Below are 27,152 nucleotides of genomic sequence, written 5' to 3'. Positions count from 1 at the left end.
GCTGAAGAAGCTTCTTGGATGAGAAGGGAAACATCTTCAAAGAAAAACAAGAAAGTCCAGCTGCCTCTTGAAAAAGCATCTTTGGGATATAACTATGACCTGGATTATTATCGATGATGATGATGATGGAAGGGACCTTGAAGGTCATCGAGTCCAACACCTGCTCAGGCAGGAAACCCTATACCATTTCAGACAAATGGCTGTCCAGTCTCTTCTTAAAAACTTCCAGTGTTGGAGCATTCACAGCTTCTGGAGGCAGGTTGTTCCACTGGTTAATTGTTCTAACTGTCAGGAAGTTTCTCCTTAGAATCTCCATAGACACACAGATACACACAATCATACACAGACACACAGAAAAACGCCTCCAAATTTTTCAACTGAATAGGACTGAAAGCTTGATTATGATTACACTGTAAATCTATGCTACTTCTGTCACTATAATATTCATTCATACTTTTTTCATTGTCTTGAACAATAATGGTAGTAACAGATAATATATACAATTAATAAAGATAAATTAAGGAAAAGAATACTGGGTTATTGAAAATCATATAGACAGCTCTCACTACTGGATTTCTATAGCCCAGCTTCAATATTTTATGAACTTATTGACACAGAATGTCTTTCTCATAATATTTTATTTTGTTCATATATTTTGATACCATTCTAAGTTTATTTATATAGATATATTTGCATTACGGTACTCATGATCAACTGTTTTTCTAATACCTTATAGGATGTCTTTTTATGCTGCCATTATTATGTATGAATTATTATCTAAAATAGTTTTAACTGATCTAGCAATACCTGATTTTATAGAAAATTTAAATACTCCATTTATTTGATGTTATGTATAATATTTGGGGGGAGGGATTGTGTATAGGAGCAGAGCATTTATAGAACCTGTATTTAAATATTTTGGGTATATCTTTGAGTAACCTTTTGAATTTATACAGTATTGACTGATTTAAAAAAATGGTCACATAACATATTGTTTTTGATTTTTTTCAATAGGCACAGTTATGACACCAAATTATTTAAATTATAATAATCTCAGTGTTGCACCATGGTGTGATTGCAGCAGCAGTGGCAATGACCTAGAAGAATGTCTGAAATTTCTGAATTTCTTCCAGGATAATTCATGCCTTAGTGAGTACCACATATATGTGCTATAAAACAATTCCAAGCCAATACAGTCATGTACACTGAAATTACAAATATGAGGTCTATTTTCATAACAAAGATGCAAAGATTATTTTCTCAGGTTCATTATTCCAAGGAGGCAAATACTCTGTAAAGGTAAAAAAAACTAAATCACTTTCTGCACAATATATTGTTGTTGTCCTTCTCTTTGACCAACTCTGAATCCCTAACCATAATCATAAATCAAAATCGCTGTATTTAGATATCATCTCAAATCTGCTCTCCATTAACTCTTGTTTTTTAAAGAAAGAAGTGTTTGTGCATGATATTAGATGTGTGGATGCCATTGGTTAAGCAATACTGATAAGAGATTTCATGTGTTTAGACAGCCCATGCAAAAAATTGACCTAGCCTGAATTATTAATACCAAATAAGAACATTTTAATATATGTTCTGATTAAACATTTAATATATTGTATACTAAATTCTTTACTGAATTTTAGTACAATGTGTTCTACATGGTGATATGAGCTTGACATTTGTTTTCCTGTTATGTATAATATTACATAGAGTATATAGCATCCATGTAACATATTATAGGAGAAGGAATGGCAGAACCTGGAGGCAAAGTCAAAAGAGGAATTAGCCTAGTATCTCTACAGAGCCAAGTCCAACTCCCTCCCTTGACTCCCATTAACCCCTATCTACCACCAAAATAGTGCTAACCATTTAGTTGAGTAGATTCCTGTACATAGGCATGAGTGATAAATCAGTTTATTTGGAACTTCACATGTAGTTCTGCTCTTTTTTGTGCCTGACCCATGTCTCTTTATGTACAATAGTAAAATATTTTCAATATAATTGAAATCAGCACTTTATTTCAGGCTTATGCACTCTGGTCTTCTCCAGCGGCATAGCTATTCCATTTGAATGTTTGGTTGCTATTTCCAACCAGCTTTTATTTAGTGTCACACATAATGCTAACACATTAATATGTTTTAGTGTGGGAGAAAAATAAGCAGAACCAGAAGGGGCAAAGTTAAGTGAATCATCAGCCTAGAGTCATTATGTTCCCACAAACGGTCTAAGTCCAACCCCTCTTTGGTTGATCCTTATTTACCACCAATTTAGCTTTGAACATTAGTTGACTAGGTTTTTGTGTATAGACTTGAGCAATTAATCTTCTTGACTGCAACTTAACCTATGGCCCTGATTTTTTGCACCTGACATTTGGATGCTTATTTCCAGTTTAGTCTGCTATGTGACTCCATCTCTTTGTCTTGGATCTAGAAAACCATTGTGGCTTGTTCAACATACCATAAGCATCAAAATATAGCATTAATTTTAAATCAGGTTTAGGAAACAAAACAGGATCATAAACCATTGCTTGTATTGGATGTATTACAGACAATACTTCTTGATCCTGCAATGTTTCCTCAAACTATAGTTTAAACTAATCATGATTGCAGTGTTGTGTTGGAAAATTATTATGGGAAATTTCTACTTACATTTGCACCCAGCACACTCCCAGTCAGGCCCTATATCTAGACCAAAGCAAGCCAGCATTCAGTACAGATAGCAAAAAATATAGCTTGAATGTTTATTCATTAAGCATCAGAAAATATCAAAACAGTTACCTGGGGAAAAAGTAGGATAAATGGCAGAGAAAAGCAGGGAGAAAAAAACAACAGACAACAGACAAAAGAAACATGAACAACAGACAAGAATTTACATTATATTTCTATATCTATTAAAAGGCTTAAACATTTTAGACTCTGTGGAAATGTAATTGTGGGTAATTAGTGTGGACAACCCAAAGGGAGTTGCCTTTTGTTGTTCCAGCCTTAATCATTTTAGGTACATAACAGCAGCAGAATACAGATGGAAAGTAAGGTACCTCTTCTATTCTGTACTATGAAAGAAACTATTTGACAGTGGTAATGATCTGTCCAACGTTTTGCACATTACAAGGTTTCTTTGTACCTATGCTAGAGTGGAGAATACCCAGGAACTTTAAATCTGCTATATGTAGTGCTAGATCAGGGGTGTCAAACTCAATTTCATTGAGGGCCGCATCAGCATTGCGGTTGCCCTCAAGGGGCCGGGTGGGTGTGGCCTGGGTGGGCGTGGCCAGAGTGCGTATGGCCTACTGGGTGGACATGACCAGCTCTACATCGTTCACATCAAGGGTGCCTATGGGGGCCTGGGCAGGAGTGGGACAGATCTGAGGGTCTCTGGCAGAAGGAGGGTCTCTGGGCCAGGGCCAAGGCAGTGGGGGCCGTTCCCTCACTGTTTCCAGGATGGCTTCGCGGGCCACATGAAACCACTTCGTGGGCCGGATCCGGCCCCTGGGCCTTGTGTTTGACACCCCTGTGCTAGATCATTACTTTAATGATCAACTATTAATTCCAGGATGGGAAAAAATATTTCTGAGAAGCCATGGCCTTGACTTTTGCATTTTAGAACTTCATCAAATGTAAGAAGCTAACTGAGTGCTAGAAACATGGTTTAGGAATTTTCCATCTAAATTTGATTAAATATCTATTTCTCTAATAAAAAAAAGTCTGCAGATTTTCAGTAGCTTCAGTTCCCACTGAATGTTCTTAATTGTTTTAATACCTTGAAACTCAATTACCATTGCATAATTTTGAAAAGAAATACACCTTTTCTATTGTTCTTTTGTTTTTAGAATAAAAATGTTAATGAAGATAAAGCAAGGTCATTAGAGGACAGTGGGAGGAAAAATTATATCTAACCTGGCAAAGACACTTTTTCTCAGGAAGAAATTAAAGGTGTCCCTGCTTCAATAGCATTTCACTGAAGGGGATTAATGTTCCATTACCTTTTTTGTTAATGGAATGACTTTGTAAACCTTTATTTTAAATAAAAGATACAATTATCTTTAATATGCATAATGCCTTGTTCATATATAAAGCAAAGCAACATTTTTTTGAAATAATAGTTGAAAGATCATATTAGTCTGGTTCATGTAGCAGAAAACCAACCCAAATGGATTCAGGCATAATAGTGCAAAATATGAGAACCCAAATTATGGCTCAGTTGATATGTTAAAAGGATGCATTGTTTTAAAAAAATATGCAGCTGTGTTTGTATATTTAAGGTAGTTTGGGATTTTGAATTGGGAATCAATCACCAAAGACAGGTATACATTTTTATGCAGAAATCCTTGCTCCGAAGGGTTTACTCTTCTTTACCAGAAAAGCTCATTGAATTAGGCCATCTGCCACTTTCCTTCTGTTGGTTAAAGCTGCCTTGGACCATTTTAATGTAAATATGGGACAAAGGACACATTCAGAATTATCATAAATATACAGGCAACTAGTTCAGAATCTAGGTAGAGATATTGCATGTAGGAGATCAAGTGTCTAGGCAGAGATGCTTACCAAAGTGAATCGTTCTCTGCACACTGAAACTGAGGACTCAAAATATTTATTCTAACGTAGTGACATGTTACTAATCTGATAGGAAGCAGAGGTTTTTCTTTCCAAATAATTTCCTGTGAGTTAGAGGAATATAAGTCATCTTATAGTCTGAGAATAGAAGACACTTTGAAGACAAATAAATGGCTGAAGTTGCAAATGTTTGCAAATAGCACTGCAAAATTTGTACTGTTCAAAAAACCCAGTGCAAATAGCATGTTGTACTAGAATGAATGTTCTGAAGATCAGTCTGAAGATTAGCCTTGTTTGAGAGGGACTATTTGCCTCCTAAACTGAACTCTTTTTGGGATCCTTAATTGATTCTTTCCTTCCCTATTCAGATATCTTTGCCCCATATATCCACCTAGTCTTATTCCTCCTTCCTTTTTTCTTTACCAAAATACTTTTCTCTTGTTTTCACTTCATTCATAATAATGATAATGATGATGGTGGTGATATGATGATGATAATAATAATAATAATAATAATAATAATAATAATAATAACAACAACAACAACAACAACAACAACAACAATAATAATAATAATAATAATAATAATAATAATAATAATAATAATAATAATAATAATAGAGTTGGAAGGGACCTTGGAGGTCTTCTAGTCCAACCCCTGCTCCAGCAGGAAACCCTATACCATTTCTCTTTCCTGCACCTTTTCTTTGTGTGTCTGAAAGAGAACAGAAAACATTGGGAATTTCAATATGAAAGGTTTGTAAATGAAACGGTATGGTTAGTATGAGGCGAAAGAATGTACATTATATCATAGAAACAAGCACAATTCTTAAGTATTGGATATTCAGTCAGTTGATTAAAAAGGACAGATACACATAGAGAAACACACAAATACGCATATACATGTCATTTTTATCAGCTGAATGAAATCCTAGTAGTTCCTCCTTCCAAACATGTATGTATCTATGTTTGACTGCATGCATGCATGCATACATACATACTTATCCACACATTTTGAGGGAAGGTGGAACTATTAAGATTTATTTCAACTGGAGTTAGTAAGCTTAGGTGGTACCTTGTACAGGATTTTTCTTCTGGTGTTTTTTTTCCAATCTACTTCTCATTTGGAAGAGTCCTCTTAAATTCAGGATTGTTCACCCCTTCATATAAATACAATAATTATCTGTGTACTGGTGTTTTACCCCTTCCTTTCCCCCCCTAATTTAGACTTTCTTTCAAATATGCTTTACTCCCCAAAAGAGAAAACTTCTCATGCTAAAAAGATATACTGTAGTTGCATTTTAAATAGAAGCATATTTAAACATGGATAGGATAAAGCCCCTAGAATTTGCTCAGTTGTATTTGAGTAATGCCATGCTATTTTATTTGTTCAGGTTAACTATCTATAAACCCACTGTTACCATCTTTTAATTTTCCCTAAAACGTTCAAGGCATGAAAGCTTTTAAATTTTTCCTGGCTTCTTTTTGTCACTAACTGTCTGTGTTGTGTATGTAAATAGTTGCAAACAAGGGAATTTGCAGACTGCACCGTAGCTAGGTTTGAGCGGGAGATTCAGGTGCAATCATTGGCTGCAAATAGCAAGAAGCGGGAGAATAAACACCTCTGATTGGTTACAGTTCAAACAGTTCCACTATAAAAGGTTGCAACACTTGACAGTTGACGGTAGACAATTGTGTATTCAATAAACTCGTTCATTGCTAAAAACCACTCTGAGTCCTCGTCTATCAGAACCAAACAATTGGCGACGAAGGTGGGATAGACAGAAGACCAGAGAATCGGCGAATTGTTGCGCAAAGGCGGCAAATTCAAAAACGAGTCACAGTCAACCGGCGGCCGCGGTGAAATAGAAAATTCTCCGAATGGCACAAATAGGGTCCTTGAAGGAATTCGACCCGAACTTCCCCGAGGATTGGGAAGAATACATCGGTCAAGTGGAAGGGTTCCTGCTAGTGAACGGAATCACAGATGACCGGAAAAAGGCGGCAGCATTGTTGACGATTTGCGGCACACCGGTCTACAGAATCACTGTCGGACTGTGTCAACCGCAACCAGTCTCTAGCGTGCCTTATGCCGACCTTTTAGCCAAACTAAAGGTCCACTTTACACCTAGGAGATCCGAGCTCTTCTGGCGCCGCATCTTTGAGAAAAGGAACCAGAGACCGGGTGAATCCATTCAAAAATTTGTCGCTGCCGTCAGGGAAGCCGCAGTACGATGTAAATACGATAACTTAGAAATAAGAATTCGGGACCGAGTCGTACTGGGCTTGTGTGATGAGCAGCTACAAAACAGAATAATCGCCAAACCCACCGGCGATCTACAGGAGGTGATAGACGAACTCTTAACGTACGAGTCTACCGGGTATCGCGACCCCCCCCGCAGTAGCATGGCAGCGGCGTCCGAGATCAACCAAGAGGGCTATGTGGACTGCGGGGAGGTGGACCAGCAGTGGGAAGACGACATTGCTGAAGTCTCAAGGCGATTCGGGAAATTGGCGCCAAGACCGCCCAGAAGTGAGGGGCCTGATCCTAACCGCCGACAACAACCCGCAACTCCGCAAAGACTAGCGACCGGGGCACAACGACCATGGAGGGACACCGCAACCAGACCGAGAGACAACGACAGCCAAAACCGGTGCGGCAGCTGCGGAGGCAACCATCCCTGTGCATCTTGCCGATTCCGAAATGCAAAGTGCAGGGCGTGCGGGAAGACTGGCCACATCCAGGCCATCTGTAGGAGCCGCGCTCGTGACAACCGCCTGCACGAAGTCGATGTGTGGCCCGAAGGTAAGGTAACCCCTTACTTTAGTGGCAAAGAGACCCCTAGACCCCGGGTTAAAATTCCAAATCTAGGGGAGGTGGCGCGTGTCAATCGCAGGAGGAAAGGGAAAAACAGCAATTTTCCAGAAGGAAAATTAAAAATTGTAGTCCATCTGCAAGGGGTTCCTTGCAGAATGGAAATAGATTCAGGGGCTTCAGTGTCAATAATCTCCAGTGAAACCCTTGAGAGGATTGAACAATTAAGTGGAAGGAAAATTCCACTTAGTTCAACAAAAATTCAGTTAACAGACTTTCAAAAAAGCCCAATAAAAATAAAAGGGAAGGTTAGCCTTAGAGTAAAATTTAAGGGATTTAAGGGGGTCTTAGATTTAATAGTTACTGAAGGGCATAGGACTAGTCTAATTGGCCTTAACTGGTTCCCTGCCCTGGGCATTTGGGTCGGGGGAATAAATTCAGTAATTAAAAATAAGACCCTCGAATCAGTCTGCAATGAATTTGCAGACGTATTCGATGGGTCTCTTGGTAAATACAAAGGGCCCCCGATTAAATTTAACCTAGACCCCTCAGTGAAACCTATCAGGCTTAAGGCCCGAAGGGTGCCTTTCGCCCTGAAGGAAAAAATCGAGGCCGAGCTCGATAGGCTAGTAGGCCAAGGAGTATTAGAACCTGTTGAGGGTGGTCTGTGGGAAACGCCGATTGTCACACCCCTCAAACCCAATGGGGATGTGAGAATCTGCGCTGACTACAAGGCCACCCTGAACATTGGAATGAAAAAGCATGCTTACCCGGTCCCGACGGTGAAGCAGGTCCTCGCGACCATCCAGGACGGCGCCATGTTTGCCAAGTTAGACTTGGCGCATGCGTACTTACAATTGACTGTTTCTGAAGAGGCTGCAGAAGCACAGACGATTGTTACCCACAAGGGGGCGTTCCGGGTCCACAGACTGCAATTTGGTATTGCAGCTGCTCCAGGCATCTTCCAAGAAGTGATGGAGAGGACCTTAAAGGGCATACCTGGTGTATGCCCTTACTTTGATGATGTCCTGATAGCTGGAAAAGATGAGGAAATGTTAGTAGAGCGGCTGGAACAGGTACTGGGCAGATTTAGGAGGGCTGGATTGAAATTAAAAAAGGAAAAATGTTCCATTGGGGTTAAGTCCACTGATTTTTTGGGATTCAGGATAGACAAGAATGGAATCCATCCTACCCCTGACAAAATTAAGGCAATTAAATGGGCTCCTGAGCCAAGGAACAAGGCTGAACTACAAGCCTTCCTTGGCTTGGTAAATTTTTACCATACGTTTGTACCTCACAAGGCTGCCATTGCAGAACCCCTCCACAGACTCTTAGATAAGAAGGCTCCTTGGCAGTGGCAGAATAAACATAGAGTTAGTTTTCAAACGTTAAAAGACATTCTTTCCAGCCAATCAACTGTAACCCACTTTATAGAAAATAAACCTATTTACCTAGCGTGTGATGCTTCACCTTATGGTGTGGGGGCTGTGATCAGCCATTTAGACAACCAAGGGATACAAAGACCAATCGCATATTACTCCCGGACACTAACCAAAGCCGAGAGGAATTATGCGCAGATTGACAGGGAAGCATTGGCAATTGTGGCAGGAGTAAAGAAGTTCCATGACTACCTTTACGGTAGGAACTTTACCATACTGACTGACCACAAACCCCTGTTGGGACTGTTTACCACGGATAAACAGACTCCCCAAATCATGTCACCCCGAATGCTGAGGTGGTCCATTTTCCTCTCAGCATATTCATTTTCTCTCCAATACAGGCCGGGCAAGGACATGGGACATGCTGACGCCCTGAGCAGGCTGCCTTTGAACATCACTGAGGATGACCCTGCCCCTGTGGGACAAATAATGTCCCTACAGGACATCCCTGACTGGCCTTTAACAGCTAAAGATATAGCTGTGGCAACAAACACTGACCCAATTTTAAAAAGAATAATGGCCTGGGTTCTAAGTGGGTGGCCAAATGCCAATCCGGATGCCAAGTACATTCCATATTTCAGAAGAAAAGATGAACTGTCAGTTCATTTGGGATGTTTACTGTGGGGAAACCGTGTGGTTATTCCTGAAATCCACAGGCCAGCCATTCTATTAGAATTACATGAAGGTCACCCAGGAATAGTACGCATGAAGGCGTTGGCTAGGAGCCACTTGTGGTGGCCAGGTCTGGACAACAACATTGAGGAATGCGTTGCCAATTGCCATCTATGCCAACGCTCTAGGCCAGAACAACAACACATTTGTACGCATAAATGGGAGTTAGCTAGAAATCCTTGGTCCAGGATTCATATTGATTTCGCTGGACCGTTCCAGGGGTTAACATTTCTGGTGGTTGTTGACAGCTTCTCTAGATGGCTAGAGGTAGTACCAGTCAGTTCTACGACTTCTGGTAAAACAATACAGGTATTAAGGGGCCTCTTTGCCACTCATGGGTTACCAGACGTAATCGTGTCAGATAACGGGCCACAATTCACCTCTGTTGAATTCCAGGATTTCCTCAAGGCCAACTCGATTAAGCACAAGACATCAGCACCCTTCCACCCATCCACTAACGGCTTGGCTGAACGTAATGTGAGGACCACGAAAGACGCTTTAAAAAGGATCATCCGAGGTGACTGGCATCAAAGACTGGCCGAATTCTTGCTGACCCAACACACGACCCCATGTACTGCCACGGGCAAAAGTCCAGCTGAAATGAGGTGGGGAAGAAGACTAACCACCAAATTGGACAGATTACACCCTGACAGACTTCCACCTAGTGCTGAACTGGACATTCCTAATAGAACATTTAAAGTGGGGGATTTAATCTGGGCTAGAAACTATGCAACAGGGGACAAATGGATTCCAGGGGTGGTTACTGAAATTTTAGGTCCCCTGTCATATACTATTGAGGGGGAAGGGAATAGGATCAGCAAGAGACACATAGACCAGTTGAGGAAGAGAAATAGTGGGTGCGCACCAGAAGAAGGGGATCTAGGCATATTTGTGGGGAACAGTACATCCAGGTTCAGTGATAACAACCTGCCAGATGGTGGGGTTGCAGAATTGCATAACAACTCAGTCCCTGGTAACCATCAACAGCAATCTAGTCAGTATGATTGGGAAATACCCCTGCGGAGTAGGCCAGGAACAGATGATCTTCAAACACAAACAAATCCACAAAACAGCAATAGGGTTGCATCTGAGCCAGTTAACCAAGAGCACAGGTCCAACGGAGACAATCAGCCGAGCAGACAATCTGGTAAGGGTGTCCCTAGCAGCCAGGGCAATAGATACCCTTCGAGAATCCATAGGCCACCTAAATACTTGAAGGATTTTGTTCATAAATAACAACAACTGGGGGGTAAGGGGTGTTGTGTATGTAAATAGTTGCAAACAAGGGAATTTGCAGACTGCACCGTAGCTAGGTTTGAGCGGGAGATTCAGGTGCAATCATTGGCTGCAAATAGCAAGAAGCGGGAGAATAAACACCTCTGATTGGTTACAGTTCAAACAGTTCCACTATAAAAGGTTGCAACACTTGACAGTTGACGGTAGACAATTGTGTATTCAATAAACTCGTTCATTGCTAAAAACCACTCTGAGTCCTCGTCTATCAGAACCAAACAGTCTGTATCTGAAGTCTATTTTCTACTTTATTAAAAAAAATTGAAAAAGTTAAATGAAGGTAATATTTTCAAGGTAAGCAAAAGCAAAATGATTTATAATAAGCATTAGATACTGCTGAAGAAATGTGTTAATACTCAGGTTAACCATACTCGGGTCTCCAGTGAAATTGTTTTGATATCTTATACGATGAGTTTGAAATAAGAAATATCCAAATCCAAGCTGAATCCCCAAAGACATGATTAAAATCTGTTTTTCTATTCATTTGTATGTATTTTTTTAAAAAAACACCAATTTATTCTTGCCATAATTGTAGTATTTAATCCATGAAGAATTACACCTTTCAATTTTTACATGTTCAGTATTGTGTGTGAGCATATATTTCCACCTAATTATGCGCATTTTGTTTGAAGATTTGAAAGGGAAAAAAGAAAAAAGACTAGTCAATTAATTAATTTAATGACTTTCCTATAAATAAATCAGCAAACTTTTCACTAATATTTTAACTTACGAACATACAAGTACATCACTGAACTGGTGAGTTTGTTTTCTTATAAAATACCTGGAATATTTTTTTATGGTACTATTACTCACTATAAATTTGTAGCTTCCAAAATTTGCCTTTGTAATCTGTATTACTGTGAACTTGGTTTATATCTTAGAATTAATGACATTAGGCACTTTTACTCTCTGAATTAAGATAGAGCACCCTTTATATTGGTTGACTCAGCCTTCCATCCTTCCGAGGTCGGTAAAATGAGGACCCAAATTGTTGGGGGCAATATGCTGACACTGTAAACTGCTTAGAGAAGGCCGTAAAGTACTGTGCAGTCTAAGTGCTAGTGCTATTGTGATTATATGATATATATTATTTATTTTAAAAATGTGCTGAATCACTTTTAGGAATTTCCTACTTATTTTGCTAAGTGGGATTTTCTGTTCTGTAGTCTTGTCCCAGTAACACTGTTGTTATAAATGAACAGTTGAATACAATTATCTCTTATCACTTAGTTGTAAACAGGTCAATTTACAACATGGAGACAGACATGACAATCAACTGCTTCATAACTTGACTCAGAAACCATGAATTGTAGTTCTTTCATTCTTCTTAATCCCAAACAGTTTTTCTTTCATTAGTTTTGTTTTTTAGAAGTATTTTTGTTTGTTTTAATATGTAGAAGTAAAGGCAACAGGGAACATAGAAAAAAGGAAAAGTCTGCTATTTGCTTATTTAAGAAATTGCTGTCTATTTTTTTCCCCGACAGAAAATGCAATTCAGGCTTTTGGCAATGGTACAGATGTGAATGTGTGGCAACCATTCCTACCTGTCCAAACCACCACAGCTTTAACTACAACAGGATACAGATTAAAGACATATGACTCTGAGAATGCCAACAATGAAATACCTACTAATAATGACTTGCCAGCATGTGCCAACATTAAGGTAAGAAATAACTGTAATTGGACAATTATTTAAAACTGGGAGGGGGAGAGGATTGTTGAACAGATGAAGGGTATACCCTTGCTAAATGTTTGTGTATATGAAAAAATCCAAGCTTCCTTTTCTCTGTCTGTATTGCTACTTAACAATATATTGTTGGAATGATGCATCCAAAAGATTATGTTAAGCTGGTTAGTTCTGATTTTATGTTACGAGAATCCTGGTTCCACAGAGCAGGATGGATCGTTAACTGCAAAAAATTCAGAAAAGAACTTGACAGACTGAATGGATGTTTCACACAATGGCTGGATTATTAATTCATGTTATATCATTGCTTTAGACATGATTCATTTTAAAAAAATCATTGGCCCATTCATAACATTAAACCATAAACAATTCATAATGGTAAACTGTACCAAAATGATGGGGTCTACACATTGCACTGTGCTAAAAGAACCAAAGTGCTTTACTGTTATGTGTGAATGCTATCAGTAATGCACAGTTGATATCAATAGTACGTAGAAATTAGATGGTGGATTGTTAACAAAATGGTGCAGATATAGCCACGTAAGCAATTTTCAGCAGCCCTGGGATGCTGCATATAACACCTTTGGTGCATGAGCTCTATTGGATGCTGGTTTGCTTCCAGGTCCAATTCAAGGTATTGGTTATTACCTTTAAAGCACTACATGGCTTAAACCAGATTATCTCAGGCACTGTCTTACCCACATCACATTGACCCATCCTACTGGATCAGGCGAGGAAGGTATATTACAGACCCCATCTGTTAAAGAATTTTGACTGATGGAGTCCAGGAAGAGACCCATCTCTGCTGTTGCCCCCATCCTGTGAAGATTCCTTTCCCAGAGATAGAGTGTGCAGACCTTGCTCTGCCAAGTCCCATGGAAGTTGAGGAGAGGCACACAATCCTGGGGGCATGCAGTCCTAAAGGCACTCCTGCAACCTTTTAATTTTCAACATATTTTTGTTTTTACTCGTCTCCCATTTTACTGAATTTTGTATGTATTGTGTTTTTATATGGTTTTGTGCTTTTTATCTGTAAACCATCCAGAATAACTCTGAATGTGAGAAGGGCAATATCTAAATTTGATAGATAAATAAATAAATAAATAAATATAAATAAATAAAATCCAGTAGGGTGCCAAACATATATGTAGGAAACCATTATGATGCACATTCACTTTTTCTGTTGATTGTCCTGATTCAAAAGTTTGGAATGTAACTCTTGAAATCTGATTTATTCTTCCCCGTAAAGTATGCTCACAAACTGATTAGAATGAGATGACTGTCTTGTCAGACTGACCTTGAAAGCATGTATAATCTAGGCAGACACAAAAATGTTAAAATACGACATATAATTTATTTTTATTACTGCAAGATACTATTTTGAATAGGGAAACATTTTCTAGGTGAAACAGGCTGCCGTAAAGCCAAGTGGAAAAATCACTGGTATTTTAAGGGCAAAGTAGCGATAAAAATTCTGTAAAACACAAGGGCCAGCCTGCTGACTGCATTATGTCAGCTAATGCTAGAAACAAGGATAAGAATAACTCTTTTCTATTAATAAACCTATACCCAATTTTCTAAATACTTTGATGTAATTAATTCTAAAAAGAGGAATAGTGGTTCTGCATTCTTAATGTGTCTTTTGGGAACAGCAGGGCTTTTTTTCCTCACAGAACGCTCAGAACTTCATTCCGGCACCTTTTTTTTGGGGGGGAAAAAAAATCTCTATCTCTTGGCTTTAGGAGTAGGCAATGTTAGCTCTTTTTTATGACTTGTGGACTTCATCTCCCAGAAATCCTGAGCCAGCCACACTGAGGGGAAAGAGAGAGGTTTCCAAGCTGAGCCATGCTGGCTCAGGAATTCTGGGAGCTGAAGTCCTTGAGTCATAAAAAAGCCAAGGTTGCCTACCCTGCACTAGAGGAGGACATTAAAATTATTTACAAGCTTACTTCTTTAGGAACTAAACCTTTAGAATCTAAAACAGCTAATTCAAAAAAGCCAACAGGAAAGAACCTCTCATTTTTCATCTGCTTCTGTCTTTTGGAAGGTAAAATTAGATAACAAAATAATCTATTTCCTATGTTAACATCTCTGCAATGAAATCAATAAAGGTAACAGGAAAGAAATGAGAAACATTTTTCTCAATGTAATATGTCTAATTTAGCTGGTGCTAGAAAAAAATAGTATCTTTTGTACACTCTTGAAAACTATTTTGAATCTATAACCATCTATTACAACTAAACCACTTTAAATTAAACAATTCTTAAGAATGAAATATTCTTAATTTGGACTTTACTTTTACTGTTTGGACTGTTGTGTGTTTTGAAAAATAGATTATTTAGAATCTAGTTATGTTGCACTTCAGTCTTTAAATAATTAACCTAGTATATACATAACAATATATGATGGTTTCCCTGGTGAGCTTAACATCAATAACAACATTTATTAAAAAGGCTAAAATAATTTCTGGTGGTAATATCTGTACATTAAAATTTTGTTTAGTCACAATCTTTCACTTTTCACATTCTGGACAAGCAGTGGTCATGTATCCTAGCAAAAGATGTTACATATGTGCATAAGTGTAGTCAGTAGCATATGCCTTTTTAAAAATATCAAACATGCAAAGAAACAAAAATAAGTCCAAAATATCTGTATTACATCCAGAAATGCCAACTTTGCAACCAATATTTCTCATCCATAACTATGGCACCCTAAGGATACTTGCATATATGCAAATGCTACATGCAGATTGCTGGGAAATACCAAACATGGCCTTGAGAATTCCAATGTTTGTTACAAATTTTTCTGGATGTGGTTGGAAAGAGGCTATTTGGCGCCGGAGACCACTGCCACGAGGAACACAGCTCTGGGTCAGGGTTCAGAGCAGCTCCGGGTGGGGGCTCAGCATGGGCCACAGCGTGGCAACTGCAGGGAGGAGAATCCCCACGGCGGCTGTGGGGAGGGGAATCCCCGCAGAATGTGGCTCCGAGCCACAGGGGCGGGGGTGCAAAGGACGGACAGCGACGCCGTAGCAAGACACCGGCATCGCTCCTAGGGACAGCACCTCTGAGTTCCGGCACTTTTTTTTTTTAGAAAAAAAGCACTGGGGAAGATTCAGTAATAGTGTCAAGAGTTAGTCATGAAAGTCTAGGCTTCTGCAGTGATAGTGGAGAAAATGAAGAACATGTTACTACTTCATCACACAAATACTGCAATTTACATACTTACATCAGTTATCAGATACAAGTAAATTTAAGCTTGGCATCTTGTCCACATATCATTTTGTCATCATAATGGTTTGTTGTGGATACCTACATGAAACAAAAGATTTTCTCCAAGTGAACTGGGATACTTTGGTTCAACTTAAATTGGCTAAAAACAGCTACATTGGGTTTCAAAGAGTTTAAATTACACCTTAGTTATATCCCCATTTCTAAGTGGCCTTTGTGGGGACAGAATGCTTATGGCTCTTTTTCCTCATAGAATTGTCCCGACTTAATAGTTTAAACATTTCCCAAGTTAAATGTGAAGGACTTGGAAAACCAGTTTTCTACAGAGTGTCCTACTGTGTTGAAATATAGGCAGAAGGTTCCTGGATTCAAATGCAATGAACACGGAGAGGAGATTAAAGCTGAAAGTATTTATTAAGCATACCTTAATAGAATAACTTTAATTGCAAAATATAATGTAGATAGGAAGTATCTACAGACAAGTCAATAAAACAAAGCACGGCAACAGAAAATTGTAAATAGAAGATGAAATTTCATATTCCTTTGGCAGGTGGCAGTCCCTTTTCATCAAAAGCAGTAATGAATATTTCCCAATTTAATCCAGCTAGTTTATAGGAAGTTTCCTGGTTAAGCTTACACTAAGGCTCACCCCATGTAAGTTTCTGAAAGCTTATATAATCTCCTCCTGCGATTATTTATCCCTCTAATGATGCATATTTATTGTTTGTTCAGGAGAAGCTGTCGTGGCACAGTGGTTAGAATGCAGTATTGCAAGCTAACTCTGCCCACTGCCAGGAATTCAATCCCAACCAGTTCAAGGTTGATTCAGTCTTCCATCCTTCTGAGGTCACTAAAATGAAGACCCAGATTGTTGTGGGTAATATGCTGACATTGTAAACTGCTTAGAGAGTGCTGTAAAGCACTGTGGGGCAGTATATAAGTCTAAGTGCTATTGCTATTGTTTGTCGTCCTCCTTTGATAACTTTTTATAGTTATCAAAAGTTTTGATGTGAGATAGTATCAACTCCTACATGACACTCTCCCTGTTAGATTATTAGCCCTGGCAAGGCACTTCTATAAATAGCATTCTTGAACCGAACTGCTTGAGAAATTGAAGGAGAAGTGGGTGCTGAGTGCTCAGCCTTGTAGGCACAAGCATTTTCTACAGGGAAAATGGAATAAACCACCTAAATCTCCTTGTCATTTACTACCATCTATAGATAAACATTGTTCTTGTTATGGTAACATTCAGAAACTCTCAAGCTTTGAAAACAAATGAAAAGAATACCTCAAAGATGTTCTTAAACATAAAAATTTATATAGAAAACAGAACTGTCCCATGTCTAATGTCTCTTCCTCTCTCCAGATAATTCTGATCCTGACCATGAGAAAGCTACCAGATGTTGCCTGCCCTTGTAATGATTATCTGGATTTTTGCAGCCCAGATCTCTAAGCTGTACTGGGAGCTCTGGGCAGAATCAGAATTGCTGTGGGAGGGAGACATTTTGTATTAGTTACCTAGCTTTATCCTAGGCTGGCTGGGGAAATCTGGGAGTTGACGCCCACACATTTTAAAGTTGTTGCAGTTGAGAAACACAGATGTAAGGCAAACAGGTGAACATTTTCCTTGCTTTTCTTTGTTCTCTCCCCACTCCATCAGCATTAATGTTCATAGAACTTTCTGACTTCTCTGTTCTCCCTTGATCATAGCAAATAAAATGACACAGATTATCGAGAACACTGTGCCCTTTGTTTCAGTTTATGCACAACTTGCTGCCCTGTTCTCACTTCAGCAAAACTCCTCCATCCCTTGCTGTTTCCTCTTTAAACACACCCACTTACGAATTACAAATCCATGAAACTTCCTCACACCTGCTGTGAACTGAACCTCAGAGCTCCTTATGAATTTAAGCCAAATGTCTGAAGAAATCTTGCACAGTGTTTGATAATAACAATACTAATAAACACTTTATTATAGCTACTTATGATCTCTAACATTAGGCATAGTCTGAACCCCTACAATTTTCAGCAAGGCTCAACGCTAAGTGCTTCACTACCCACTGTGAATGCCTCTTAAGGCCTCTCTTGGAAACTAATCCTTTGGCCTTCCCATTTTTCCACACATCCTTTTCTAAAGAAGCAAAAAGCTCCAAATCACCATGCCAGGTACTTATATGTGAAAGTACATAGGTGTTTCCCATCACATATATTATTATTTAGGAATTGTGGCATGCAATCAATATCAATTCTCTGCAGTGCTCCATAGTATTATTTCTCCCATATATAGAGTCACAAAACTTGAAACTTGAAATAGATGTGTGTTCTATTCAAATATCTGCTTCATGTATCTGACCACATATTGAGGCTCAAGTAGCCAGGCTGCATTCTTTGCAGGCATAGTTGTTTTGCAGGTTAGCATTGTCCTGATTAAATAGCTGGGACAATATCTTGGCAAAAAAGATTGCTAGGGTACTTTTAGCAAGTTTTGCCTTGCTAACTGCAGACAGAAGTGATTAGAAGAGCTGGATTCTATAAAAATCCTTGATATGCATCTTTCCGTGTTTTGCAGTGAAAACAGGAAAGAGATACTCTGTCATCTCTATTTTGTCTGTAGAATATTGGCCCTTGCAGACATATGACATTTGACCTTCTCAAGAAGCTGAATAATTAGAGTTTTAGAAACTGCTACTCAGATACAAAAGCATTATTATTTGGCTTGCCTGTCTAAAACCCTAAGAAAGTGGGGAGAAATGAAGTCAATAATGCATCAGGTAATGGATTTGGGTGTCATATGTTTGGATCCATTGTGCCCCACAAACATGGGAGTTGCAAGGGTACAGACAATTCCCATTTGGCACTTTCTAAATTTGTTGGGACTATGTTGCCTAAAGTATACTCAGTCCAATTTTATGAAAGTTGCTATGCTGGACTAATAGCATTTGGATTTTCAAAAACAATATAAAAAAGTGACACTTCACAAATAAATGATAAGGGAAACATGTGTTGAACAGGATAAAAGAAAATTAGTTTTCAAAAAATAAGCCTTAAAATATGTAATACTACAGAGCTGAATTTTATATTCCATGCCAAATGTAGCTGCTACACAGCTGCAGTTATTACAGTTCTGAAAATATGTGTCACTTACATGCGCCGATACTCATCATCCAAGTTCTGTTCAGACTAGATTTGGGGAAACAAATTATTTTATTTTTGAAGCCAGTTTGAATTTTGGCCCAATCTCCAGTTATTTCATTTCAAGTGCAATATGTTGTGAAGATTTCTTTTTTCCAACCCTTTGGATTGAAGTCTGCATGTCTACCTAGGTATTTCATTTTTTTCGTTAACTTTCCTACAGTTATCTATCATTTTCTGCATCTTGTGCTTTGGAAAAAAAGAATGGACTTGAGGGAGGGAGAGGGAGACAATCATGGAAAGTCAATGTTACCACCATTTTTATTTTATTTTTTGCTATGGCTTCGTCTCTGCTGGCTTTAGCTGAATCCATTAGACATTCCTCAACAGATTCTCCCTACAGGAAAATCAGGAGAATTGTTCCATACAACATGATGATGATGATGCCACTACCCAACTTTGAGTAGTTTACACATTATTACACATTAAACCATGAAAACAAGACATTGAAAATGACAAGAAACAAAAAGGGTAGACATGACAGGCAAATGAACCAAGTGAAAACAAAAGACAGCAACCTAGGTTAAAAAAGAGGTTTCAGTCAACACCATCAAAGGACTGTGTGAAAGTCAGGTTCTCAGGCTCCTTTAAAACATTAGAAAGGTAGGGGTCATTTGGATCTTGGGAGACAACCTCATTACATAAAGTTGGTGCTACCACCTAGAAGGCATACTTCCAGGGTCCCAATGAGTGTTTGCAAGCGTACTATCGCTGCCTGATCAAATTAAATATAATGGGAACAGGGACTTCCGGTTTTGTGCTGTAGTGACCGGTCGTGGGCTTACGGATTCTCCGCATCCCCACAGCTAATTTCGCCCTGCCAGAGGACCGTAAATGTGTCTAAGTCGCCCCGGAGAGGCAACAAGAAAGAAGTGTGCTCCAGAGATTCTGGAATGGTGGCGGCTGTTCTGTTCGACTTGGGAAAAGCCTTCTAACCCGACAGGAGAAAGGCTGGCCGAATTGCATCGACCAGCCCAAGCTACTAGCAACTGAAGAAGTCCAAAAGCACTAACCAGCACAACTGTGAACAGCATGCTTGAAACTGGGTGAGGAATTCAATCTTCTCTGTTCTGTTTTACATTTAATTTCCTGGAAAAGATAGCCAAGAAGCAAAATACCTCCAAAAGGGAAGGAGGGGGATTTCTGCCCCACCCTCATACTAATGGAAGCGGCGAATTAATCTTTTTACAGAGGATCAAAATATATGGAAGTGAAATAAATGTAAAACCTGAAACTTAAAACTCAAATCTGGATAAATCTAAAATTGTTTGAATGGTTGAGACTCTCATTTTAAAGATAATTGTTCATTTTGGAAATTGAAAAACAAATAGTTGCTGACATCTAGTGGCAGATGAAGACTATGACAGCTATGACTTTAATATAAGACCTGGCAAAATCTGGGAAAAACTAATCTGTGTCTATGATCTTCAAAGCTTTAACAACAAAGAACATCTGTGAACAAAAAAAAGACAATAATCTGGGCTATAGGCAAAGAGAGAATTATAAATTTCAGAAAAAAACTTTTTTGAATTATTTGGATTACAAATATCTATAATTGGGACTCTAAAGCTATTTTCAGAGAAAAGAAAGGAAGAGGAAAACTCAAATTCTTGACTAATATGGATCAGAGACATGTAGAAAGAATATATCAAGAAAACATAAATACTTCACAGTAGGAGATATATAGTATACTGCAACTAATTCAAACAACAATGACTTTAAACCACAAAGAAATCCAAAACAACTTTGAAAATATAAATCAATCTATTTCCAAGTTAACTCTACAACAACAAAAAAATCCCAGAAAACAACAACAGAGAAGGAGCAGATAAAACAGATAAATGGATATAGAATTGAGAATAGAGACTTAAAGATGGAACTTAACAAAACAAGGAAACATGATTTAATCCTAGTGGAAAAAAATTCACAAGAATTGGAAAAAAACAACTTATCCCTTTAAACTCCAAGGAAATCTGAGGACCAGAAAACAGATTGGATAAAATGGACTGTAGAGATGTCAGGAACATCGGAAAGAAAGGAAATGATAAGAGAAGTGGAGAGAAAGAAAAAGAAAAAGATTTTCAACAAACATGGAAAGGCAGAAGTCCCGTACAAAGACACTTCTCCTGATTTACTTTTTATATCTAGAGCAACATTTAGGAACATATGGAAAAACTTTTTGATTCAGCAAAATACATTGATTAAGAAAGACCCTGGGCAAAAGAAAAAGACTAAAGTGAAAACTAAGAAATACTTAATACTTAAAAAAGAAACATTTGTTTGAATATGGTTAAAGAAATAGAAAAGTTTTGGAATATATATGTTACTCTAAGAGGGATGAATTCTAGGGCTTTTCAACCTGTGGTACATTGGCACCTAGCAGGTGGTACGATACCATCCTGGAAAAGTGGTAGTGGAGGAGGGGAATGAGCTGAACCGGTAGTAGCATCTCACAAGCCTGAGCGAGAGATGGCTGGAGCTGTAGGGCTGTTGGGGCTCAGCGGAAGTGCCAGGATCAGCACCAGGCTCCAGCTGGAGTTCGGCGCTGATCCTGGTGCCTCTGCTGAGCCCAGAAGAAGCACCGATCAGCTGGAATGTTACAGCATTTCCAGGGTCTTGTGATTTACATCCAGATGCTTGGCAACTGATTCATATTTATGTTGGTCACAGTGTCCCAGGGTCATGTGAAGTGACCAAAACCTGCTGCAATCACCCAGAAGAGGGGGGGAATAAAAACCAAATACCCACCCCACCCTCGCTGCCAATCCTCAACAGAAATGCTCACAACAGTGAAAACCTCAGACAGGAGGAAGAGTGCCGCCAGGTGGGCAGGCAGGTTTCTTGCTTGGCTGTGGCTTGGGGGGCACTTTTTCAGTGCCATTGTAACTTTGAACAGTCACTAAGTGAACTGTTGTAAGTCGAGGACTACCTGTACTTCATCACTTTTTTCCTTTTGGGGGGGATCATCAAGTTTTTGACACCTTGCTAGGCGACTGGTGCTACTCGGATATTGCCAACATCCTAAAAGGGGAACAATGGTGAAAAGTTGAAAACCCCTGTAATATAGTATGCTTTTTTGCCCTTTTTTGTTCTCTTTCTTGATATAATATAAAAAAATGGAAATGACTTAGATAAAGGAAATGTTTTAGAAATTTAAATGTGATTGAATTTAAGAAAATTATAATGGATAAAAATATTTTGAATAAGAGTTAAAGGATTAGAAGACTAGATGTATTAAATGGAACGTTTAAAGATTAAACAGATTTTTGATTATGGTTAAAAAGAATAAGAAATTTAGGAAATAAATACATATTAGCTTGGGAGGGATATATATTTTAAGTAGTATGTTATTTTTTATGCTTCTTTACTCTTGCTTTTCTTTCTTTTTTCTACTGTTTTATCTATCCCTTAAGAAATTTAAAAGTGTGAGATGGTTCATATGGAAAAATAGAGTTAAATTCTTAAATGTAATTAATTTTTGAGAAATCTTAACCAGTAAAAATATCTAGAATTTGGTGGGAAAAACAAGTTAAAATAAGGATTGTAAGACAACCAGAATGATTGGATAGAAAAGAAATATCATGTTGATGAGATTATTATTTTTAGGACTATTGGAAAAATATATATTTAATTGTTATCTATCAAAACAATAAGAAATGTTGGGAAAAGAGGATATTTTGGGAAAAGAGGAAATCAATTAAAATTATTGTGTCGATTATGGATTATAGAAATCAATTGTTATGATTGTTTTACAAATGTAACCCAGACAACACACTGTTCACCAATTATTAAGTGATTTATGTTTTTTAAAAAATCAATAAAATATATTAGAAAAAATATAAATACAATGGAACAGATAGTTCTTCAAATAAGCAGTCTGTATGATATATAGGGGTTTATAGGTAAGAACCAGCATTCTGAATAGCACCTGGAAGCAAATTTGCAACCAGTGGAGCTAAAGAGGCAGAAGTGTTGCATGGGCATACTAGGGGATGCTCATCATTGCCCTCTTTGAAGTCCCATGTAGACCAAACTTCAGGAATCAGGCCATGAGATGACCAGGATATGAATATCTGAAGGGACCTGCAATCCAGGAAAGGGTGCAACTGGCAGACCAGATAAAGCAGTGCCAAGGCCTTCCTGAACACAGCTGCCACCTTTCATTGAGCAGGAGGTGTGTGTCCAGAAACAGCTCCAAATTGCACACCAGCCTTGAAGGGGGAATGGCTACCTCATCCAAAGACAAAGATGGAACATCCCTAAATCTGGTTATTCCAAACAACCACAGCCATTCGGTCTTGGTAGAACTGAATCAGAGGTGTTTACTCCCCATTCAAACAGAAATTCAACAGCCTCTCATGGCTGGGCCAGAGTAGAAAGATATAATTGGGTATCACATAGATTCTATCTATGCAGTCAGAATTTATCGATTATCATCACAGTTGCAACTTCCCTATGTTGCTAGCAAAAAAACTCCATATTTTCCTACTTCCGTGAAGCTTTGGGAATTGAGTAATGATGATTTAATTATGGTTTTAAATATCATTTTTATTTTAACCTTCTTGAGGACTCTAGGGTGGAAAAGCAAGATAAAAATTGTAATATTAAATTCCGTATAAATAAATATATGAGTAATTGTTGACATCTATGCAGGCTTTCAACAAGCTGATCCATTTAATTAATGCTAAATGTTTTAATCAAAATAAAGATCTAGTAAACACTATTATTAGGTTTTGAAACATTTCATATTCAGTCTTCAAAAAGCAAACAGGAACAAAAAAAATAGCCTTTCTCTTTAGCATCTTAAATCAGTTACGACTATTCTTAAGACTGTATAACTTCAGGAGTGATTCATGATTCCAAACAATTATGAGGTTGCTTTAAAACATTGTAGACTGGTACTACATTTCCATTTCTGTGTACTCTGAAGCATTAATAGAGATCAGATTTGAAGCACTGCCGAATACTGGAACATCTTAAATCACAATATGGTTAATTTAGTTTTATTCTTTTTTATATAATTTATCAAATATTTTAAAAAAGGAAAATAAAAACTAATATGAAAGTAATATAATAAGAAAAAGAAAAGGAAAGAAAGAAAAAAAGAAAAGATAAAGATAAAAGAGCAAGAAAGGAAAAAAATAAGATAGAAAGATAGAAAGAAGTAGCTTCCAAGCTTCTTTATAATATTTATAAATTACCTCTTGCTCTGTGGTTAAAACATATGCTTTTTTTCTATAATCTATTTTGTTGAATCATCAAACTATAAATCATAAGCATTTTCTCCTTTATGCAAAAAAAGTCCATAATGGGTTTCCCGTCAGCAATGAACATAGAAGCTGTATTTTCTCTGAACAAAAATGTCAATTTAATCATTTCAGCAAGTTCCATCATCTTTACCATCCATTCTTCCATTGTGTATAACACTGAATTATTTCATCTCTCTGCATGCAATAATCTTGCAGTTATCGTGTACAGAAACAAAGTTCTGTCTTTTTTTTTCCAGCTATTTGTCCATCAATTCCAAAACAAAAACCTCATGGTCCCAATTTGTGTGTTAATCTTTAAAGATCCTCTGAACCAACGTGTGTATTTAAACCTGAAATTTTCTATCCACCAAACATAATAAAATGTCCCTTAGTGTTGTTCATATTTCCAACATAAATGTGAAGTCCACTTATATATTTTGGATATTTTTGGCTCAGTCTGATGGTATAATGTGGTTTAAAAGCATCATGGTTTGGTTTGATGTGGGAGTCTGTCTTCAAATACTTTATTGTGTTCCAGTGTTGACAGCTTTTCAGCATACAAAAGTAGTAGGAATCATGTAAATTAGTGAGCTCCTTTATTCCTTGGTTTTTCATTAGACCAGTTACAAGAAGCCTGAGAAATAAATGCATCCATAGTGGCTGAGGCTGTATTATGCTTGCTGATATTATGATGGGCAATTAATTCTGACATGGCAGTTTGGCAGGCTACCTAATGCTCTGCGCTTTTCTACTCAGGAGGTTAGTACTTGGCAATTTCCATGACATTTATACAAATTAATCAAATTCTTACCTTCATTTTATTGCACAAGGGTTTTCTTTCTTCCTAGCAATAAATAAAAATTCAGAGGCAAAAGCATAATACCCCTTAGAGCTTCTACAAATGTTGATAGAATCTCTGTTAGCCTTTGTTGTAGTCTACTTTTCCATTTCCAGGGTATTTTAAGAATGAATTTAAGGTCTCTAGAGGCGAAATAACTAGAGAATCAAACAGAGATTAGATTTTACTAGGAACAAAACGGCATGTTTCTGCAATGTTATAGTCTGAGAAAATTGATACAAGCATTTATTTTGTTTATATATGTTTGTGTGCGATTGTGTGTGTGAGAGAGAAAAAATGAGAAGAGAGAGAGAGAGTAAAGTGGAAAGGTAAAAGTAGTAAGATAGATAGGGCAAGAACTGCTGGAAATCAGAGTAAATACTGTTGGCTAAGATCAAGAATGATCTGGGCTCAGGGGTTGCACCTCTAATTTTGATTGGATAAAGATAGGTACTGAGAAATAATCAAAGTGAATGAGGCCTTATGCTAGGGGTAGGATTTGAATATTTTTATGAATAACTTTATAAAAGCATATTAGGCTTACAGTATTTGTCTCTGTGTTCTGATTGAAATCTAGGAAACATTGTCGATAAGTTTCAAGAATCATATAATCAAAACTTTAAAAAGATTCTGGATTACACAAATGGAGCTACAGGCAGCAAGTAAAAGTTTTAGATTTACTGTTTGTTAACAATATAGATTAAAGATTAAATTGAAAGAGTGTAATGCAATGTGCAGAGGAACTTGAGGAACTAGGAAAAGAGTTACTGCCTAGGAAACAGTCAGAAAGAGAGGCAAGAGCTCCAACTGGCTTAACGAAGAAAGAAACTTAGGAAAATACCTGCCTTAATGAAATAATTAAAAGGGGGTGGGAAGTTTGTACTTTCACAGTTGTAAAATTTTGTTAATGTAGCCTTATAACAATGTAGAATTAGTTTAACCAGTCCTGTTTCCTGTCTAGTTTACTTGGGAAGGCTAACAAACAGTAGCAAAATTTACTTTTCTATACTTTGGTCTTGGAAAATTGTAAAATGACAATCAAATTAATATTTTTCAGGGTTAGAACTTTTCTGCGTCCTGTATACAAAGGTCTGGTGCATACGTAGAGCATGTATTTAAGTTAAACGTCTATATACTTCTAAAATTCTTGTGTTTGTTTGTTTGTAACCTTCAACTGGGTGAAATCAGAAGGTATTGGGCAACAGTTATTGAACCAAGGTAATTCAAAAGGGCTAACTTATGGAAAGCCAGGAGGCAGGACTCAAATGGGAATAAAATTTGGGGAAATTGTAGCTGCTTCAGTGCCACGACACTTTCGAACCACACTTCCCAGAAATCTATAGGGTGTATGGTGCAAGGGAAGATTGGAGTGTCATATCCCCACCCCCCCTTTCCCCTCCCTCTGGCCCCTGCATCCAGTTGGCTGACAATAAGGGTCAACAGACAAGTAGCAATTGTCTGCTTTGGAACCGAGGCTAAAAGGTAAAGGTTCCCCCGCACATGCGTGCTAGTTGTTTCCAACTCTAAGGGGCGGTGCTTATCTCCGTTTCAAAGCCGAAGAGCCAGCGCTTGTCCGAGGACGTCTCCGTGGTCATGTGGCCGGCGTGACTAGACGCCAAAGGCGCACGGAATGCTGTTACCTTCCCACCGTAGTGGTCCCTATTTTTCTACTTGCATTTTTACGTGCTTTCGAACTGCTAGGTTGGCAGAAGCTGGGACAGTTAAATATGCATATTACTTTGTACATTCATTTGTACAGTGTATACCAAGTAAGTGATTGTCACAGAATTTCCCAGTCAGATTGCTTTGGAAATGCTTTCTATGTTTTGATTTTATCACGTTCCCAAGGAAGATCTTAATTTACAGGTAGTCCTCAATTTACAACCACAATTGCTATCAAAATTTCTATTTCTAAGCAAGGCAGTTGTTAAATGAGTCAAATCCAATTTTACCTTCTTCTTTTTTTTTTGCTATGGTTGTAAAGTGACTGAGTGCAGTTCTTAAGGGAATCAGGTGTTCATTAAGCGAATCCAACTTCCCCTGTTAATTTTGCTTGTTGTAAACCAGCTGAGAAGGCCACAAATGGCATACACATACCTCTGGGATGCTGCACTGTAAATACATGTGGTTGCCAAGCACCCAAATTTTGATCATGTGATCATGGAGATGCTACAATAGTCGT

General features: G+C 38.0%; 1 protein-coding gene across 1 annotated transcript in view; it reads left to right on the top strand.

Moving 5' to 3' along the window:
• The window catches only part of GFRA1 (GDNF family receptor alpha 1), a 266,196-nt gene that overhangs the window by 215,773 nt on the left and 23,271 nt on the right, over window positions 1-27,152 (top strand). Inside the window, exons 6-7 of the mRNA XM_081328315.1 lie at window positions 1,015-1,149; window positions 12,259-12,437. Coding sequence (XP_081184441.1) covers window positions 1,015-1,149; window positions 12,259-12,437 — 314 coding nt within the window. The remainder of the gene's footprint in view (window positions 1-1,014; window positions 1,150-12,258; window positions 12,438-27,152) is intronic.

The sequence above is a fragment of the Vipera berus genome (assembly GCF_964194415.1).
Source record: "Vipera berus genome assembly, chromosome: 5".
Lineage (NCBI taxonomy): Eukaryota > Metazoa > Chordata > Lepidosauria > Squamata > Viperidae > Vipera > Vipera berus.
The sequence above is the reverse complement of the archived record's forward strand: the minus strand, read 5'-3'. Positions and strand labels throughout refer to the sequence as shown.